At 36.1% G+C, this 22,624-nt stretch overlaps 1 protein-coding gene across 7 annotated transcripts in view; it reads left to right on the forward strand.

Moving 5' to 3' along the window:
* The window catches only part of ARHGAP15 (Rho GTPase activating protein 15), an 826,255-nt gene that overhangs the window by 666,437 nt on the left and 137,194 nt on the right, over positions 1-22,624 (forward strand). For all 7 annotated transcript variants that reach the window (XM_020984726.2, XM_020984729.2, XM_020984730.2 and 4 more), the window contains one exon: positions 1,892-2,026. In XM_020984726.2, the coding sequence (XP_020840385.1) occupies positions 1,892-2,026 (135 nt within the window). Of the gene's footprint in view, positions 1-1,891; positions 2,027-22,624 lie in introns of those variants that run through there.

Raw genomic sequence — 22,624 nt, forward strand, 5'->3', positions numbered from 1 at the left:
CAAAATATCTGACAGATTTCAACAATGTGAAAACCCCGTTCTTTAAAGTGACAGTAAACCCCATCAGGTCTCTCTTTTTGATGCTATTGTTAACAGTTGACTGTTTAAAGCTGGCCTGCTAAGATGCTGTCGATCTATTTCAATAGTGTGTAGCCAAATAAAAGACTAATTGTTGAAATGCTATCAATCAAAAATGATCACAGGGTGGAAAGAAGGTCTCCTCTGCTTATTTAGTTATGAACAAAATCATTGTTTTGCCAGAAAGGTAAGAATAAAAAGTGAAGGGGGGTAACCTCAATAAAATAAACAGATTCACCTTTGTTTTCTCTCTCTGCTACATCCTGTTAGACAGAGATTGTAACTTCCTATCAATGGCATGGATGATTTTACATATACATATATGTATGTGTATATATACATATGTATATATATATATGTATACACACACACACACACATATATATATATATATATTTCATTTGAAAACCATTTCCAGATAGCTTACACTCATGTTTGAAAAGGAATACAAACAATCTTGATTTGAGTCTCAGCCTGTCCCCTACCTTCCCCCCCTAAAAAAAAACCCATTCACACACAAAGAAAAACTATTGAGGATGCTCACAGTGTTTGTGTCCTTTTATTTCTTTCAAATCACAACCACTAAATGCAATCATAAGGCTGATGTCAGAAGGTAATATCAGAACCAAATGAATGTGAGTTAAAACAACCTGTTCTTTAAAATAATAATAATAATAATAATAATAATTCCAGTTCCTCTAAGATGTGGTAAATACATGTCCAGGTTATTCTGTTGTAGGTGAACCTTGGGCCTCATGAAATGGTTGCTGTTAGTTTTGCTATACACAAAATAAAAGACCTGCTTCAAAATTGCCCAAGGAGAAATACAATGGTTTTTGAGTAGCAGTATCACCTGGGTTGCTCCTTGTCATCATAAATCTGTAGTATCAGGCCCTGTGAATTCCCACAGATCCCCTTGGATAAGAACCCTTCTTCACCTTTACAATAAGGAGGAAAAGGAAGAAAAAAAAATAACTCTCCAGCACAGCTTTATTTCTATTAAAATCTTCATCTTGGCATTTTGTTTCTTTAATATTTAAATTTCTCAATTCACTCAAGCTTCACAAGCAAACATTTTGTCGTTTCTAAAAGGAGTTGGTAAGCGCTTGTGGTTTGTCTTTACTGTTATCATTTTTGACAGCTTTGCATAGCCTGCATAGGCCAACAGGGGTCTGTCTAATATTGTTGCTGGGCAAATCTTCTTTCCTGAGATGAAAACTAAACAAAATATTTTTGAAGCAGTAAGAAGGAATTAATGTCCTTTCTCTCACAGTACTCTATTCCTTGCTGACATTACGTTCAGGCAAAAAAAAGGAGAAAAGTGTTACCCATTATTCCCTTGTACATAGCAAGGCTAACACATGTAAAGCAATAACTCATTTTCTATTGCCATGTTTAGCATATGTCTCCTGTTGGCTCAGCAAGGCCTTTAGGCCGGTCCCTTGAGCCGGCCATCATTGGCAACTCTTAGCCCCTCGGCCTCAAAACCAAATAGCTTTGAATCATGTTGAGCTGTGATGCTAATTTTCATACTGATGCATTATGGGAATAAATGTATCTGACATACTGTGTCAATGGCACTGTCTCTTTGTGTCTCTTGTTTTTTTGTTAGCTGCATTCCTACAGATGGTATTCCATTGAAAATGTTCCCTTCCTACGGAAAGGAAAAAAAAACATGCACAGCACCAAACCTCTAGGTGCAGAAGGCTGTTAACGGTTGCTGATGATAGTAGGCAAACATTAACATAATAATTAGTGTCTTGTAATTGTTTCATTAAAACCAGTTGTTCCATTTCTCCTCGTGTTTTCCCAGAAGAGAAGCTGAATTTGGACGACAGCCAGTGGGAGGACATCCACGTTGTCACCGGAGCACTGAAGATGTTTTTCCGGGAGCTGCCTGAGCCGCTCTTCCCATACTGCTTCTTTGAACAGTTTGTGGAGGCAATAAGTAAGTACCTCACATTCAGGAGCAGTTAGTGAAATAACCTGTCTGTTTAAATAATAATAGTAGTGATAATAATCAAAGAGCAGACACATTCCCAGCACTCTCTACCTTCCATTTCAGTTGTTGTGGTATTTGGTTGCTTTTTATTTCAGGCTTTGCATTACTGTCTGAGTTTAAAAAAAAACAAATGTATCCAGTCTAGATTGGCCCATTTATTTAAAACAGGCCTTATGAAATGAAAACAAACAGCTTTCCATGGAGACTGATTTAAATGAGTCACCCTTTATATTCCTCGCCTCTATCTAGTCTGTTTTCAGGATTCCAATGAGTACAAAAGGCTCTTTAAAAATGTGTGTATTTTGTCCAGGTCAATTAGTTATGACATTTCATCAAAGATTTGTTAAATTACCAACTGAGGCAGCACATTCTCCACTCTTTTTCTAACCCTTCCCCACCAACACTTGTAACTAGCCAGCTGTGATTGACCTGCAGACAATGTGAATGTTATATTTTTAATGACAAAGCTTCTTCTCGTGTGTTAAATTAGTGACATGTCACAGAGAAGTTGCATCTCTTTCTGCCCAATGGGTATCATATGGACTAACATGCAAAGCTTTTTTTTTTCTCAGTAATTATGGGTTACTTTTTTTTCTTTTTTAGAAAGAACCACTTTTTTAAGTAATATTGTATATTTTTTCTGAATGTAAGGAAACTTCTCCCATGGATGCTCTGAGAAGCAAGCAACCAACACATCTCTAAATTTAATATCTTAGGGTACACTTATGAGAATTGTGACAGCTTGGAAAAAGTTGCCTGGCAAGCAGGCTCATTTTTTTAAGGGGGAAAAAAGCTTGCAAGCCTAGCAGGAGCTTAATTAAAGTCCAATCGAGAAAAATCTCCAAGAAAAAAAAAAAAGCTCGACTTAGGAGGTCTGGTCTTTGATGACTGTCTGTGCAGAGCTCCTATTAATGGGAAATGGGAATTTGGTGAGCCCACATTGGACAGCAGACTCGTCAATGTGCACTTTCATTCAGTTTTCATTTCGCAAAAATCTTCATATTCATGCAAGGTCCCAGAAAACTGATGTCAAGGGTAATAAAGCAGAGGTGATTCTCTCAAGGTCTCTCTCCTCTTGCTGCTTACAATTACAGAGTTTTCTTTCTTTCTTTTTTCTTTTCTTTTTTAAGGGCAGGAACAATGATCATCATTGGGTTTTTCAGAGTGAGGGCAACATTCTTTTCCCATTTCCTGGCTTTTTATTTCAACCACTCCCATGTAATGGGAAGAGTAATGAAGAGTCGGGTTTTACAGTTCCCAAGTTCTCATAGTTTCTTTAACATGCACACAAAAGGCCTACAAATCTCTGGTTATACAAAAACTGGAATATACCTGAACATTTAAGTATGTCTCTGGGTCAGATGTTCCAAAAAGAAATTGGACCAGTGGAGGGAGGTGGTGGAGAATGAGCACAAAAGGGACAAATATGTGATGGGACTGTGACTACTATCGGCCAGTAAAAACTTAAGGGAGCCACTCAATTTCCAATATCTTTAAGTAAAAAAATACCAACCCTGGTTGTATCTGTGTCCTAACCCACTGTGACAAATACCATTTAAACTTCTCTTAGCACGTCTTCCAAGTGGAGTATTTAATCCATTCACTCCCCACCTCTCCAGTTGCAGGAGGGAGATGATCATAACCAGACAAGAGCACACACAACTTTTGGTTTGACATGGGAAATAGCACCATTCTGTAGCAGCCCTCCACTCATGTGTATGCCTGATTGTTTTCGCCAGAAAAGCATATGGCTAGAGTTGGTATAGGTCAGGGTTGATGTGGGCAGCATTCTGCTGTAACTGATTGCCATTGGCTATGGAAGCTGCCACCTGCAGGGAGTTCAGTTGAAAGAGCCACTCTGTGAGAAAGGAGATACAGAAAGAAACAGAAACAAATAGAAGTAGTCCTCACCTATCAATGACCAAGAAGAAAGGCTGGTGGAGATACATATACTAACAATGATAATCCAAGTCTATTAACAAGCAGACAGATGTTTCCTAATATGCATATTCTTGGTCTAACTTTGAAACCAATTCCAATAGCTTTTTGCTTGGGTATTATGAAGCTAAAAAAAAAATTGCCCATCCTTGTTCCACTTCCATTCATTGTTCAGTAAGCACTTATGAAATACCTACTACTTGCCGGGTACTGTACTGGTAATACGACGGCACAAAGACAAAAATAAATTAACTCCTGTCCTCAAGGAGCTTCTGTTTTAATGAGGAGAAACAATATGTACACCAGAGTAATATGTAAGTATGATCCAGCTATGGGGGACAGCTTAGGCAAAGGCTCAGATAGAGAAAATGAATGCCCCCCATGTATGAGGAATAGCAAACAATTGGGTTACAATGTAGACTGCAAGAAGGAGTAATATAGAGTCAGCCTATAAAAGTAGGCCAGAACCAGACTGAGAAAAGCTCTAAAATGAGGCTGAGGAATGTGTATTTAATCCTAAAGGCAATAGGGAACCAGTGGAACATCTTGAGAAGAGAATTACATGTTATAAGACCTGTACTTTAGGAATTTCTGCATGCAGCAATGTGGAACATGGATTGGAGAGGGAAAAGAGTCTAGGCCAGGATCACAATTAGGAAGCTACGTGGCAATAGACCCAGTGAGACAGGATGAGGGCCTGAGCTAGAGTGGCGGCCATTTGAGTGGAAAGAAGAGGAGAGATTTAATTTATGATGCAGAGGTAGAATCGAGGTGACTTTAGAACTGATGAAATATGAATGGTAAGAGAAAGAAAGGAGTTAGGGATGGTTCTAAGGTTATAAACTTGGTTAACCAGAAGGAGGGTGATAACTTCATTTGATACTTTTCTTTGTCAAGTCCTTAGTCATTTGGCACAACAATACTCTATTTTTCAGACCCTATTATTAACAGAAGGGAGATCACTTGCCCCTCTTGGACTCATCATTTAGTTTCAGCAAATTCAACATCCTGACCCAGATGTGTGTGATTACAGCATTATAGTGCCAGAGCCCCAGAAACACGTATTCAGGTTGAGGCTCCACAGATCTTTGTCTCAGTCCTAATCCCTAACTCCCAGCTTCCAACAGCAAGGAAGAGGCCATTTCTATTAGAAGGATACCAAAATGACCATAGCTATGTCTCATGAGAACACAAGATTCTTTTCTTACCTTCCCTTTCTACCTTTTTCCCAGGTTTCATCTACACAGTATGTAAGTTGGAGATATTCTTTTGGCCTCAAGGTGAAAGTTCTGTTAGTGTTAGTGATAAAGTGAAAAAGGGAAAAGCCACCAGAAGACAGCACTAGAAAACTTTGGCCTAGGTGAGGGAATGCTCTTTCATGCATAAGAAATTAATTGCCACTTGTGACATTAGAAAGATTACTAAACATTTTGAAGAACAGAAAGCACTTACTTTTTAAAATAGTTTCTTTTTGGACTGAAGACAAGCATTATTATGATAACCTGCAAATGTCATAGTGATCTTGTATCTGATAATACCCATTAGGGTAACAAAAGAGAGAGAGAGAGAGAAAGATTGTTTTATATTTCAGAATCCAAGTGCTTCAACCATTGATCTGAAATTCCATCCTCAGCGCCAAAGCAATTGGGTCACCTACAGGTCATTTCCTGGGGATTTAACCCTCTCACTGAGAGGACTTAATTCCTTGGAAATGACTTGTGCTAAAGCCATTATTCAAACTATAAATGGGAGTTAGGTAGAAAAAACCCCACAGCTACAGCATTTTTATGATAGGTGATGCAATATCACTGTGTCGTGAGGCCAGGCATTTCCAGGGTAACTGAGATGTTACCAGAGGTAGGATGTTGGACTGTACTGGCCACTCCTTCCCTTCACTCTTGAGGGCCAGACAGGCATACAAGGCCCAAGGCCTGGGATAGGAAAACAATTTTCTAACCTATTTTTTGCCTTCACAGTTTTTGAAGGACAAAAGAGACCCAGAGAGGGTTAAGAAAAGAGCAGCACAAATTACAGGGATGATTTAGTTGAAAGAAAAGATGACTGAGGGGTGACTTAATATCTGGCTCCAGATATCTGAAACACTGACCAGCTGTTCTCATTCTCACAGAAGATAACTAAATGAAATGGACTTAAATTTAGGCAAGGCTGACTTAGGGTAGAAATTAAGAAGAACTTCCTTAAAGTTAACATAAATAGATTTCCAAAGAGGCCTACTGAATATTCCTGGATATCTCTCCTTCTTTAAAGCCTGGAATACATAAGTATTTATTTGAATGGCTTAAGTATTGCACAGCAAGAAGATGTCTTCCAGTCCAAGGTGGTTTTGTTTCATTTTCCTGCAGCCCATTACCTCCCCATCCCATTCCCAAATCCTTTCAGTCTGATACAATGTCCTGATCCTAGTAGTGACCGTTTTGGTTTTTTCCCCTCAAGGTTTTTTTTTTCTTGTGACTTCTCTTAGTCTCTCTCACATGAGGAGCTCTCAGACATGGATTATTTCCCACATTTCTTTTCTGCCTTCTCTCAAATCCCAACTGTTATCAGAGCTCAGAAAAGAGTCAGGCTGTTTGGTGAATAGTAAATAAGAAGGGGATGAAGAAAGAAGTAATATTGGTTTCCTCTTTTATGTTATTTACCTGAGGGGAAAAGTGGAATTTATTTTCTCTCTTTTAAAACATAAGCTCTAAACTCACCCACAGGAGGAAGTGATCAACCCACCAAGTTCTGATTAAGCCTCTGCACGGCAGAGGATTTTGCTCATCTGTTTTGGACTCAGTTTGCAATGTACCAATTTGCAGTTGCTGATATGTTATGTTTTGAGGTTTCTTAAGCTATTTTGTGTCCATGTGCAATTCTTGTCACATGTTATATAGGTGCAGCAAGTGAACAAATTGTTTTATCTTTCTTTGTTTTTCCTTCACACACCCCCAGAACACATTTCTCTACTTAGAGGCATAAAGTACCTCTATTGTCACCTTCAGCAAAAGCAGCAAGCATTTATTAGACCTTGCAAAACACTAGGGACTTGAAGAAAAGCAAAAAAAGATGGTTCTTGTCCTCAGGGAGTTTACATTCTAACAGAGGAAACAACATACAAATAATTATCTCTTTTGACATTTCTACCAGCTGAATCCCCAAAGTTTCCTTCTGTTTGAGCCACCTTATAGGTCAAACCTTCCATAAAAGTTCAACTCCAATAGTTCATAGTGGCAAGGAGGTGACCTCAGGTTTTCAAAGTCTATACCATTAATTTCAGGCAGGTTTTATCAAATTTAAAAAGCCTAGGTCACAGGCCAGGGGACCACCTGTGTCTCTTCACTGAGGGCTGGTCTTGGCTAAGGACAGAGAGGCTTGCCATCAGAAGACTGGCTAACCAGTGATGACCTATTGTCTTTGGAGGCCAAAGTTGTCTTTGGAATGGGCAAATATTTTAAATGGATTTCCTATGCAATGAATTCCTTGTAATGACAAGCATGGAGTGACAAAATGGGGCAAAAGGAATTAAATCACACAGCTTTAGACCACCTACAAACATTGTTTAGTTCAGTACTCTTAAGGTGCCGTCTTTGTTGGATAACCAGTGATCTATGAGAAGAAATGAAAAAAAAACCTACAGAAGTAATGAAAATAAAATAGTTCACCTTTATGTAGTATTTAAGGTTTAGAAATTGCTTTACATACATTATTACATTTATTCTACATAAAAATCCTGTGAGATGGGGACTATTTTCATCCCCATTTTACAAATGTGGAAACTGAGACTTCAAAAGGTTAGGTGATTTTTTTTTGCCAAGGTGGGGCTCAAACCCAAGCCGTCCTGAATCCAAGTCTATCCTTCATTCTACAATTTCATGCTGCCTCTTTATTAACTGTTTTAATTTATGAAAGAGAGCAAAAACTTGTACATGTACTGGTGAATCATTATGTGTTCAAGGAGAGAATCAGAAGGTACTGGATGTAGATGTCACTTAGAGAATGTACCTATGATTTCATTGATATGGGAAGTTTTTAGAGGAGGAAACTCCCTATCAGTGAGAGTTAGCATCTTATCTACAATTTCTAGTGTTGCAAAGTTATCTAGAGCACTGAGAGATCAAGCCAATTTTCTAGCATCACATAACCAATATATGTAAGAGGCAGAACTTAAACCCAGGTCTTTCTGACACCAAGGTGAGCTCTCTGTCTATTACGCCACACTGCCTAATAATATAAAATGTATAATTGACAACATTTTAGCATGCTGGTTACAGAGTGCTTTTTTTTTTAAGAATCAGATCATTGTCTTGTTAGAGATCAAAGTAAATACCATATTAGAAACTTTAAAAATGAAAAAAAATGTTTTGGACAATTATTCCAACCCAATGCATTTAAATAAACGGTAGAACCCCCCCCCAAAAAAAGGAAATGGACCAAAGTTAAATAATTGGACTGAGACTAACAACATAAGTTACAGGAGTTTAAGTGCTGAAAAACAGTTGCCCCCCAGGGAGGAGTTTCAAAGATCCAGGAAAAGTGTCCAACCAATCCAGAAAATAGATATTTTTTTTATTTTAAATAGTATTTTATTTTTTCAAATTACATGTAAAGATAGTTTTCAACATTCATTTTTATACGATTTTTGAGTCCCAAATGTTTTTCTCCCTCCTTCCTTCCTATCCCCCTCTGTAAGACAGCAAGCAATCTGACTTAGATTACATATGTGTCATCATATAAACATATTTTCACATTAGTCAGGTTGTGAAGGAAGAAACAGAACAAAAGGAAAAAGCCACAAAAAAAACCCAATAAGTGAAAATAGTGCTTCGATCTGTATTCAGACTCCATAGTTTTTTCTCTGGATGTGGAGAGTATTTTCTATCATGAGTTTTTTGGAACTGTCTTGGATTATTGTATTGCTGAGAAGAGCTAAGTCTATCATAGTTGATCATCACACAATGCTGTTGTTAACTGTATCCAATGTTCTTCTGGTTCTGCTCATTTTAATCAGCATCAGTTCATATAAATCTTTCCAGATTTTTTTTTCTTCTGAAATCATCCTTGTCATCATTTCTTATAGCACAATAGTGTCCATTACATTCATACACCACAACTTCTTCAGCCATTCCCTAATTAATGGGCATCTCATCAATTTCCAATTCTTTGCCACCACAGAAAGAGCTGCTATAAATATTTTTTGTATATGTAGGTCTTTTTTCATTTTTATGATCTCTTTGGGATATAGATTTAGTAGTGGTGTTGCTGGATCAAAGAATATATACACAGTTTGATTGCCCTTTGGTCCTGGTTCCAAATTATTCTCCAGAATGGTTGTATCAGTTCACAACTCTACCAACAATGCATTAGTGTCCCAATTTTCCCACATCTTCTCCAACATTTATCATTTTCCTTTTCTGTCAAATTAACCAATCTCATAGGTGTGAGGTGGAACCTCAGAGTTGTTTAGATTTGCATTTCTCTAACCAATAGTAATTTAGAGCATTTTTGCATATGCCTACAGATAGCTTTAATTTCTTCACCTGAAAACTGCCTGTTTATATCCTTTGACCATTTATCAATTGCAGAATGACTTGTATTCTTATAAATTTGACTCAGTTCTCTATATATTTGAGCAATGAGGCCTTTATCAGAAACACTTGCTGCAAAAATTGTTTCCTGACTTTCTGCTTACCTTCTAATCTTGTTACATTGGTTTTGCTTGTGCAAAACCTTTTTAATTTGATGTAATAAAAATTATCAATTTTGCATTTCATAATGTTCATTATGTCTCTATCTCTTGTTTGGTCATAAATTCTTCCCTTCTCCATAGATAAGACAGGTAAACTATTCCTTGCTCTCCTAATTTGTTTATAGTATCACCCTTTATGTCTGAATCACGTATGTATTTTGACCTTATCTTGGTAGATAGTGTGAGATGTTGGTCTATGCCTAGTTTCTCCCATACTATTTTCTAGTTTCCCCAGCAATTTTTATCAAATAGTGAGTTCTTTTCCCAGAAGCTGGAATATATGGGTTTAACAAACAGTGGATTACTATAGTCATTTACTACTGTGTCTTCTGTACATAAACTATTCCACTTATCCACCACTCTATCTCTTAGCCAGTGCCAAATAGTTTTTATGATTGATGCTTTATAATATAGTTTTAGATCTGGTACATCTAGGCTACCTTCCTTTGCATTTTTTTTCAATAATCCCCTTGATATTCTTGACCTTTTGTTGTTCCAGATGAATTTTGTTGTTATTTTTTCTAGCCCTATAAAATAATTTTTGGTAGTGTGATTGGCATGGCACTGAATAAGTAAATTAATATAGGTAGAATTGTCATTTTTATTATATTAGCTCAGCATATGCATGAGCAATTGTTTAGATCTGACTTTATTTGTGTGAAAAGTGTTTTGTAATTGTGTTCATATAGTTTCTGAGTTTGTCTTGGTAAGTACACTCCCAAATATTTTATATTGCTACAGTTATTTTAAATGGAATTTCTCCTTCTATCTCTTCTTGCTAAACTTTGTTGGTAATATATAGAAATGCTAATGATTTATGTGGGTTTATTTTATATCCTGCAACTTTGCTAAAGTTGTTCGTTATTTCAAGCAATTTTTTAGTTGATTCTCTAGGATTCTCTAAGTATACCATCATATCATCTGCAAAGAGTGATCATTGCCTGTTTTAATTCCTTCAATTTCTTTTTCTTCTCTTATTGCTTAAAGTACAATATTGAATAATAGTTGCAATAATAAGCATCCTTATTTCACCCCTGATCTAATTGGGAAGGCCTTCTAAATTATCTCAATTATAGATAATATTTGCTTATGGTTTTAGATAGATACTACTTATCATTTTAAGGGAAGTTCCACTTATTCATATGTTCTGTAGTGCTTTTAATAGGAATGGGTGCTGTATTTTGACAAAAGCTTTTTCTGCGTCTATTGAGATAATCATATGATTTCTGTTGGTTTTTATTATTGCTGTGGTCAATTATGCTCTTAGTTTTCCTAATATTGAACTAACCATATTAGAAACTTTCCTGTATGTATTCATTCCTGTATGAATTCATTCCTGTATGAATCTCACCTGGTCATAGTGTATTATCCTCATGATAAATTGCTGTAATCTCTTGCTAATATTTTATTTAAAATTTTTGCATCAATATTCATTAGGGAAATTGGTCTATAAGTTTCTTTCTCTGCTTTGGCTCTTCCTGGTTTAGTCATCAGCATCATATTTGTGTCATAAAAGGAATTTGGTAAAACTCCTTCAACTATTTTTCCAAATAGTTTAGATAGTATTGGAATTAATTGTTCTTTAAATTTTTGGTAGAATTCGTTTATAAATCCATCTGGCCCTGGAGTTTTTTATTAGGGAGCTTATTGATGGCTTATTCAATTTCTTTTCCTGAAATCTGAGTATTTTATTTCCTCTTCTATTAATCTGGGCAATTTATATTTTTGTAAATATGCATCCATTTCACTTGGATTGTCAGAAGATAGATATAGCAGCTTAAAGTAATGCCAGTTTCTCGTACAAGCTCATTTTCAAAACATTGTGGCAGAGGATAACTGAAGACCAGGTAGAATCTTACTAATTTCACTAAGCCAGACACCTCTATGAATTTTTAGTGAAATCCATAGGAATGCAAAAGGGATCATTCCAACCATCCATACTGTATAAATAAAGTCAATCAATTAAGCAATAAGCACTAATTAAGTGGGTCTTTTATGCTAAGCACTAAAGATACAAGTATAAAAGTGAGACAGTCCCTACCCTCAAAAAACTTGCCATATGTTATCTATACTATGAAATAGAGCTCTGATAACTCCATCAATTATTCAGCCAATATAAACATTGTGGTTAGGTGGTACAGATGGACAAAAAGTTGGACCTAGATTTAAGGAGGAGGAAGAAGTAGTTTTGCAATACATTTGGGAAACTGCACTATGACCCCAAACTTCTAAGTGTCACAAAGTACCATGTTTTTAATGCTAATATTATCTTGGTAATAATGCATGGCTGTGAATCATGAAATAACACCATCTCAAAAGTATCAAAATGACAAGTAATTCCAAACACAAGTAAAAACACTTTGGATAGAAGTCAGATTTAACATTACCAAATGTGATATTTAAAAGACACTTTCAAGGACATGTATGGCCAGAAAAGGAAGTAAGCTTGTAATGTAGCAAAAATGAAGGATGCCAAATGTGTAATTATATGGATGACACCAAGACTTTTTTCTTAATGACGGAAGCATCTCCAGCATGATGGGCTTTTCATCTTCCTTGGTGGAGGGAGTACTCTGCATTTCAACCAAAAGTCCATTCATGTATGTCAGGTAAGTCACTGATAAATTAGAATAATAACTGGATGCTAATTCCATGAATTCCTTTTGTATGTCACATATAACTGTTTAATTTTGAAACCCTAAAATTAACAACTACTTTAGAAAAAAAAAACTATATCCAGGAAGAGGATATCAAAACCACTGGAAAACATTGTAAAGATATAATTGAATGCTAATTGATATGAATTTTATAATGGCTTCTAGTGACTTCCAGGAACGATTTAGTCCTTTGTGTACTATTTTTAAAAGCTGAGACAACACTTAAGATGAAGATCAGACTAAGATTAAGATCAGATCAATCTTAAATCCTTTTGCAAGGTATCAGCTGGAAGGGACCTCAGAAGGTATCTAGTCCCACTCTCTAACTTTACAGATGAAGAAACTGAGGCCCAAGGAAGTTAAGAGACTTGTCTAAAGGGCACAAAGATAACAGGTTTGAATGCTATATCACTTATGGGTAATAACCCAAGTACTCTGGCTTCAGAGCTAGAAAGTTTTGGGGTCCTTTTCCTCTGTTCCATTCCATCTTGCACTTTTTTCTTCCACTGCTGACAGAATGATCTATATCCAGGTTTAGGGTATGCTTGATGAAAATAGGTTAAAGGAATAAGTAGGCTTTTGAAAATTATTTGCTACAGCAGATTACGTCTTTGTAATTTCACAATTAACAAAAAGATACAAAGAAGAAAAGATACCACTGTGCCTAATGGTTACTTATTAGTACCATTACTACTAATAATAATAGTACTATTAGTAATATTGTATTTAATTGTTTCAGTCACATGTGACTCTTTGTGACCTCTTTTGGGGTTTTCTTGACAAAGATACTAGAATGGTTTGCCTTTTCCTAATCTATCTTATTTTACAGATGAGGAAACTAAGGCAAACAGGGTTAAGTTATTTGCCCAAGGTCACATAGCTAGTAAGTGTCTGAGGCCAAATACAAAATTAAGAAGATGAGTTTTCCCAACTACAGGTCCAGCACTCTATCCACTGCACCACCTAGCTGCCGCTATTATTATTAGTAGTAATAGTACTATTATTAGTAAAAGTCCTATTATTTAATAGTTTAACTTATAGTATATAGTTTAGTAACAGTACTATTATTAGTAATAATAATACTAATTGTGTGAGTGCTGTGTGACCCTGAGCAAGTCATTGCCTCAGTTTTCTCATCTGTATAACAAGGTAGAGAAGGAAATGGCCAACCACTCCAGTATCTTTGCCAAGAAAACCTCAACAGGTGTCACAAAGAGTTGGACAAGACTAATCACTAAACAACACTAATAATAGTATTTGACTTGGCAGAAAACAGTGCAGCCCTAAAGGCACTCTTCCCACAAAGTTTCTCATACCTATATTAAGACCATATGAGATTACTTGATAAAAGCAATTATATAGATAATTTGTTTAAAAGAATTGAAACCTCTTATTATTAACTTCAATTACAAAAAAGAACAGGAAAATAACATATTCACCAACATTTGTAGGGTTTTCTACAAAAGATACAAAAAGGGGGATTCTCTATGAATGGTCAAGTGGTACAGAAACTCTATTCATGGATAATACTGAGTTGATTACTTTGAGTCCCAGACTATGACATAGTATCTTCAATGAGATGTGTAAATACTAATGAGATTTGTATAACAATTCATACTGGAAAAAGCAAATGGATATCCAGCTAGCTGGCACAGTAGATAAGAGGGTTAGACCTGGAGTCAGGAAGACTTGAGGTCAAATCCAGCTTCAGACACTTCTTAGCTGTGTGATCCTACTTAATTTCCTTCAGCCTCAATTTCCCCATACAAAAAATGGGGAAAATAGCCCATACCTCTCATGGTTGTTTTGTGAATAAAATGAGATATTTGTTAAACACTTTGCAAACCTTGCAACTCTATAGAAAATACTAGCTATTATCGTTGTTATTACATGCAACTGGATGCATAATACATTGAATTAGTTTATCAATACATATATTTGGGACAGGACTACAAGTGGATGATGAATCTACCCAGATATTTTATAGGAGGAAGACAGTGGATTGGATTATATGTGGAAAACTGTGCAGAATTTTTAACCATCTCAAATTGTTCCTCAATGCGAAACACTTTTTTATATCACAGGAATGCTTCTAATGATACCATAGCATTACAGAAGTTGAAACACGTGGGGCAGCTAGGTGGTGCAAGGATAGAGCACTGGACCTGGAGTCAGGAGGACCTGAATTCAAATCTGGCCTCAGACACATAACACTTACTAGCTGTGTGACCCTGGGCAAGTCACTTAACCCCAATTGCCTAAAAAATTAAAAATAAAAAATAAAAAAGAGATTAAGTAAATAATGTATATTTTAGGAAAGAAGGAAATAAGCACTTGTTAAGCACCTATGTGTCAGCCACTATACTAATCTAATTGCTTTATAAATAGTATTTCATTTGATCTTCACAAATAACCCTGGGAGGAGGGTGTCATTATTAATCCCCACTTTACAGTTGACAAAGCTGAGACAAGTGGAGGTTGTGATTTGCCCAAGATTACTCAGCTAGTAAGCATCTAAGGCCAGATTTGAACTTGGGTCTTTCTGACTGCAAGCCCAGTGTTCTATCCACTGTACCACCTATTTTAGAGCAAATTTTAATGCCTTTGTCAAATTGGTATCTGGGAAAGCTAGCTTAGTACTGCCCCATATAATTCAGGGTCTGTATTTTCCATGAGAAGACAGTGTGCTACAGTAAATAGAGGGTTGGCCTTGGAGTCAAGATGACCAAGGTTTAAGTTCTACTTCTTGCATGTAGTGGTGGTATGATCCAGATCACTTAACTACTCAGGGGCCTGTAGGCAACTAACATTTTAAGTTGCAGAACTGTGAAAGCACAGCACTCGTAGAGTTCCCACACTGGGACCTCCCTACTCTAATTGAGTTCCAAGGTCAAATGGAAAAAAAAATCTAGTTCTTTAGTAAATTCAACAGGTGTTGAGGATTATTTATGAGTTCAGAGTCATGAATGCAGTCATGGTATCTCAGAATTGGAAGGAATCTCAGAGAGTCTCTAATTCAACCCATACCCGAACAAGAATATCTTCTTTGACTTAACACTAGTGACCATAAAGGCTTTGTTCAAAGACCTCTGTTGGGAGAACCTACTGCTTCTTGAGATGAGATAGCCCATTCACTTTTGAATGACTCTGATAATTGAAAGTTTATTCTGATATCAGACTTAAATCTCAGCCTCTAGGTCCAAGGTCTCTCATATGAAGTCTAAATTGTCCTTGAAAATTCAGCAAATAAACTTTACTAGAACCAGAGTATCACCACATACAAAACTGCTACCTAAAATCATTTGAACATAACATTGGTCCATGGAAATTGAAGAACAATTGTTTTTGACATCACCATGCCAAATATTCATCCCAATCTACATGAAATGAAAAGATCTTAAAATATAGAGACATAGCTGAAGACTTATTTGTTGATTTTTTTTTAATTTGGGAAAAGGGTAAAGTATTTTACTTTTTATTATCCCATCTTCCTTTTTACTACTACAGTGTCCCAGAAATGCTTTCAGTGAGACTCTAGGAGATCAATGCTTCTATTCAATTAAAAAACCCATCATTTTATCCACCAAACCCACCCTTCTAGCCATTATACATGTCCACCAAATATTAAACATGAAGAAACAGTAGTATAAAGGAACCACCTGTACCCAGGATCATTTCTATATGAATTCCATCCTGATACTAATGATAATTATTGTGATAATGATAAAGTATTATCATTGTTATTCTTACTGTTACATAGTAGACTCATATTGAACATGCAGAAGGGAAGTTTGCACAAAGAAAACCTTTCATAAGCACAGGCAGTAGCCTTCATGTTGAGCAGGCATCTCACAAATGCTTACCATTGATCACAAGGGGAACCAGTCAAGACAGTATTGATGGCTTGGCACAATCCATCCCCACTAGTGAAAGGGAACTCATACAACATGCCCAGCTGTCAGCTAGTCAGTAACATCATCTTCACACACAAAGGACGACAGCTAAAGATGTTGTAGTTTGGAGAAACAATTTTTCAGTTGCATGCTCTAATGGTTTTCTCCATGGGAATCATACCATTGTGCTGTTAAAGTATTGTTTGAATAGGTAATTGAAAAAAATTCCCAGTCAAATATCTTTGTAAATATTTTCTTTACTCTTGACTTTATGCTGCCCTTTGGTCAAACTATTTCTGATGCTTCGTCAACTCTGTTATGACACTCCTTGGGAGAAAGGAAACAGAGCTTGCAAGACACTTGACTAAAAACGGTTGCTGAACATGAAAGTATGATAGTGACAAATTGCCTTAATACCAAAGAAAGTGAAAAATGGAATCTAAAGGATCATTCCTTGGGGAAAAAAACAGAGGTATAAAAATAATATGGGTGTAAAAATATCTCTTTCTGTGCTAAATCAAGGAAAGTTGAAATTAAAATAAAATTAGGTTTTGATATAAAAGAAGTCCTTCTATATAAAAGAAGTTTCTACAGAAGGTTAAAATTCTTACTGACTTGGTAATTTTTATTGCTGTGGGTTTTTTTTTTTTTTGTATTTTTGCAAACTGGAAAATTTACAGTAGGTTCCTGGCCTGTCTCTTAACTCATGGTAATTATACACGTAATTATATACATACACACACACACACACACACACACACACACACACACAAAAATATTATATATATATATATATATATATATATATATATATATATATATATATATATATATATATATATATATATATATATATATATATATATATATATATATATATATATATATATATATATATATATATATATATATATATATATATATATATATATATTAGGGAGAGAGAGGGAGAACTGACCAGAGCCAATTGGCTTGCACAGGTGTCTTCATAAGAATAGTTTTAGTGCTAGATAATAAACTGTACCCCAATCTACTTCAGACTGCTTAATAGAAAGACTCCTTTGCAAGGTGAACTGTGTGGATCAAAACTACTGTTGGAACTTAAAACAGAGATTCATAGAGTAAGGAGATGCTAATCTCAGTAGGAAATTTTATACTTGCCTTTTACATTTTTCTGAGAATTTTTATTTCCCATACACTCCATCATATATTTAAAGGAGTCATGTTGCAAAGTCATAAGTTCTTCAAGATGAACAATTAGTCAGCCTTCATGAATCAGATTCATAGACATGCTTATTCCCACAGTATGTACATTCTGTTCCTTTACTTAAAAAGAAAACAGAGTTCCTTCTTAGTGAAAAGCAGGTCAATGTACCTTTGAGCTCTTTTACTAACGGTGGACTGCTTTGGCAACCAGCTATTAAACCCGCCACATCAGTCAGAAAAAAAATACTCATGGGATTGCAATGAAATAGGAGATCCAGGCTCCCAAATATGAACATTGCCAAAATTTTGAGTTTTCTTTTCATGCTGCAACCCCTAGAGTTTTGTAGAGAGCCTACAAAATTCATTTTGTCCAATCTTCTGATTTTAAAGATAAAGAAACTGATGTCCAGAAGGTTTAAGTCCCCAGGGTCACACAGGAAATAGCTATGGTTTCAATCCTCTGGCTTTGAATACATGCTAAGCTGATAACTAGAAAAAATAATGGATAGGTAAACAGAAATAAGGAAATCAGGAAGAGAAGCTAGTGAAGAAAATGGTGAGTCCCATTTGGACATAATGGCTTTGATGCTCCAGGTAGAGATGTCTAGCAGACATAAGGAAATATGGAAGAGAGGAGGTGGAAGGATTAGAAAGAAGAGAGAAATGGGAGTGGGGAAGGGAAGAGAAAAGGTAATTGATGAGCAAAGTCCTTATGAAACTAAGAATGAGAAAAGATGGGGTCCTGAACACAGGTAGAAGGATTAGAAGAAGAGGGACTCTTCTCAGGCAGATAGTAAATGAGAAAGTGACTGAAGATAGAGTCTTAACATGGAAAGAGACCACATTGTTGTGGTGAAAAAACTGGTTTTGCATTCTGAAAAACTGTATTTGAATTAAGATCCTGCTGTTCACTGCTCTGTCAACTCAAACAGAGTGAGATTCTATTAGGCATGCCACATCTCTGGGCCTCTTTCCTTGGTTGTAAAATGAGGTTTATCTCTTAATTCCCTTTGACGTCTCGATCTAATGGAAGTTAGATGGCAAAAGAGGTCAAAATGTAGAGGCATAAATGCCTTTGCCCCAAACATAGTTAGTATAACCTCCTTTTTTCAGTGGACACCAGATATTCTTCTCTTAGCAGAGAAGTCAAGAAATGGGATTTTCCACTATTTACAAGAAAGGAATTTCATATTATCTTTTCATAAAATGTTTCCTAAATGGAATGAGAAAGAATCTTTATATTCAGTTCTTTCTGTCTTATTAGAACTATATTCTGACACCTAAGACTCTCAATTGTTTAAGACATATTTTTCCTCTTGTGATTTTCCACTCATTGAAGTAACTTTAGAGTTAAGTTCTAGACATCATGCATGCCGGGACAATATAAATTCCCAAAGGAAATTCTGCTCATGTTGGAATAGCAGAACACCCAAGCTGAGAAATACCAAGTAGTTTGGAGAATGGACATTTTCCCTAAAGATTTACTGATGTATTTTTACCTACACTTTGGGGAATAATAAATTCATGGGAGATGGCTACACTTCTGCAGTAAGAATTGATGGTTCTGGTTTCAAAAACAAAAGTGCTTTGTTTTGGAAACTGTAAAGTGAACAATAATAGTTGGATATTTTAATATTAATGTGGCTAAGCTGAAAATATTAATTTTCCATGAGCTTAAGCTACCTCATGCTTGTTAACAAGGAAAATAATGGCCCATTTGGGATGGATTCAAACCATTCTAGAAAAAATGAAAATAATTTTTTAAATCATTGCACAATATGGTTATGAGAAGTTTCATCTTCCTAGTTATAACTACTTATTGGTTTAAATGTGATATATTTATTAGTATCACAAATTGAGAGGTATCATAGAAAAGTGCATAAAGAACTAGTCTTAGATCAAGAAAATTTAGATTCAAATCTCACTCCTGAAACATCATAGCTATATGATTCTGAGAAGGTAACTTACCCTCTTAGTGCCCCAAGCAATTCTATATAGTTTCAGAATAGTGATCCTGACTCCTCTGGGCTATTCCTTTACCTGACACTTCCTGCTGTGAGGAAGGCATTCGGTACCTGGTAGGACACAGTATCATCATCTGCCACAATGCTGAATCCCACAAGGGTGGGCCTTGAACTTTCTAATCACCTGCTTCCCTCAACTGGGCTCTGTCCAGCCACTAATACTCTGTCTGGAGTCATTCTTCAATGAGTAAGGTACTCTCACTTTCTCATACTCTCCCCATGCCAGTGATTCTGATTGTATCTAAATTCTGTTCCCCAAACTCCCTTCTCTTCCATTTCCTTATCACTGTCAAGGGCAGTGCCATCTGAGTCAGGTAGGCCCACCACCTTCGTGTCATTCTTGATTCCTCCCTCACACTTCCCTCAAATGTGTTTCCAAGTCTTGTCATTTAATCTTCACAACATCCCCTAAGTCATCACCTCCCCACTCACATAGCCCCTCCCCTGGTACAGGTCCTTACTGTCACACAGCTGGACTGGTGGAATTGCTGTCTCATTGTTCTCCCTGCCTCAAGTCTATCCCCAATCTAATCTATCATCCCCTCAGCATCTAAAGAGATCTTCTCTAAAGCAGGGTCTGACCATGTCACTTCCATGCTAAATCCACTACAGAGGCTCCCTATTATATTAATATAAAACCCTATTTGGCTTTTAAATCCCTTCACTTGGTCCCTTCTTACCTTTCCAATCTTCTTATGTTTTACTCTTCTAACTGAACTCTGTGATCAAACAACGCTAACCTTCTTTCTGGTCTTCAAACAAGACTCTCCATCTCTCATTTCTGTGCCTTTTCACTGGTTGCTTCCCAGGCCTGAGACTCTCTCCCTCTTCATTTCTGTCTCCTGGGTTACCTGGCTTTCTTCAAGACTTGGCTCAAATTTGAAAATTCTGGAAAAGGACCTTCCAGGTCTCCCTTCTCTCTAAGATTATCTCTAAGATTACCTTCCATTTACACTATCTATATCTTGTATTTAGAACTTTTTTTCACATGTTGTCTCTATCCTTACAATATGTACTTCATAAGGATAGATACTGTTTTTGTCTTTCTTTGTATCCCCAGAACTTAGGTGGGTGGCTAGCACTTAATAATTTTTTTTAAACAGTAAGTCCTTTTTAACTGACTGACTAATTTGAGCTGATCTGCACTGGAAAATGAAGTTTCCTTTTTTAAAGTTCCTTATGCCAATGAAATAATAAATCTGGACCACCCTCCCCTCAAATTACTACCACCACCACTTAGAATATGATGTATATAACTCCTCTGAAAAGAAAGGTTTCCTTATGTCTTCTCTGGTACTTCTCTAAGTACCAAGATTGGTACTTAATATTCAGTTTGGTTTTAGTAGTCATTGTGTATTATTCTCCTGCTTTTGCTTACTTCACTATGTATCAGTCAATACAAGTCTTCCCATGATAAGTATTTTAATACACTCTGTTATGAAACAGTGTTGGAGGTGCACAGACCACATATTGCCTCTGTAAGAGATTTCAGAAAGCCTCAACTCCTGAGACATACAGACTCTAAAGCCCAATACAATAGACTATAGCAATGTTTAACTATCCTCTGTAGCTTCCTTCTGAATGGACAAGTATTTCAAGAAAATTATAATCATTCAGTCATTCTCAACCTTTTGTGCCCTTAAAAAGCAAATACCTATTGCACTTATAGCTCTGAGGATGCATTTGTGTGTGAAATTAGCCAATTGTTTTTTAGTAATTTAAGAATCATTCTGTCAGATAATTATCCTCACGTTTGCAACCCTTCTTTCTAATGGTGATTTGTAAATTAATCTTGGTTATTTTTTTTAAAAAAATAAGCTTAAAGCTTGTGGGAAGAGTGCTTCCCTTCAGCAAAACAGTGCAATAATTATGTGTACTATCACTGATCACATATTATATTCTTCCTCTCAATATTGAAGAGAAATTGAAAGGTTTCTTTTTCCCCATGTGATTACCACCATTAGGCAAAGGTTATCATGAACAAAATTCCTGAACCTTTGAAATCTTAGTAAAACCAGTTAAAGAATAAGCATAAAATTGTGATTACTCAAAGTAAATAGAAAAGCTTATTGCTATTCATACTTCTTTAGGTGCTTTTATCTAAATGAGTTGGCTACTGCTCTTACTGCTGATAATATCACCCTTTTTGAAATGGGGATGGATTACAGCGAATCATGATGTAGGCTACAAAGTTCAACACTGTCTAGCAGATATATGTGTGTATATGCATGTGTGTATATACACACACACACATATACATACATACATACATACATACATACATACATACATACATACATACATACATATATTGATATCTATGCTAGAATTGTGATTTCATCACTCCTGGTATGGAAACTCCCTCTACATGGCCTTAAGTAATTCTTCTATATATATAGTCTTAGAGAGTTGACTGAGACACTGAGAAAATCAAGTCATTTGATTAATCCACAATCACTCAACCAGTAGGTGTCAGAGACAGAACTGGAACCCAAGACTTCCTGACTGTAGGATGCTAGGGCCAGCTCTCTAGCCATAACTATATTCTGCCTCTCTGAGTAATATTATGGCTCAACCTGGCACTGATCCCATTTCAGTGCTATACTTGTATAGAAAGCAAGGATATTAAATCTTCCTTGCTACAAATAATAGTAGAGTTAACCATTCTGCTTATCTCTTCAGCTGCTCTCATCTGAATGAGATGCCTATTACTTGCACTGTCACCTCTGCTGTATGGGGTGGTACAGGATGAAACAGCAGGACCTGAAAAGTTTACCACACCTATTGTAATTGTAAAATACCATCAGGGAAAACAGACCCAGGTAAGGAGGGTAAGTGTCTTTCTTTGTGCTAGTCAACTTTTATAGGCTTCAAAGGGTTACCTGAACTCCAGCTTATACAACTGACTTGACTCGGAGTTGCCTCAATAGAGGAGATAACAGTGAAACTGTACTATAAAAATAAATTACTATCATGAATATTAAGCAACAAGAATATAATAAACATGACTGCTTATATGATTCTGATTTATTGATACTGATATGCTTGTAAATTACAACACTAAGTGTTCATTCTAGTTG

The sequence above is a fragment of the Phascolarctos cinereus genome, unplaced genomic scaffold (assembly GCF_003287225.1).
Source record: "Phascolarctos cinereus isolate Bilbo 61053 unplaced genomic scaffold, phaCin_HiC Scaffold_726;HRSCAF=1367, whole genome shotgun sequence".
Lineage (NCBI taxonomy): Eukaryota > Metazoa > Chordata > Mammalia > Diprotodontia > Phascolarctidae > Phascolarctos > Phascolarctos cinereus.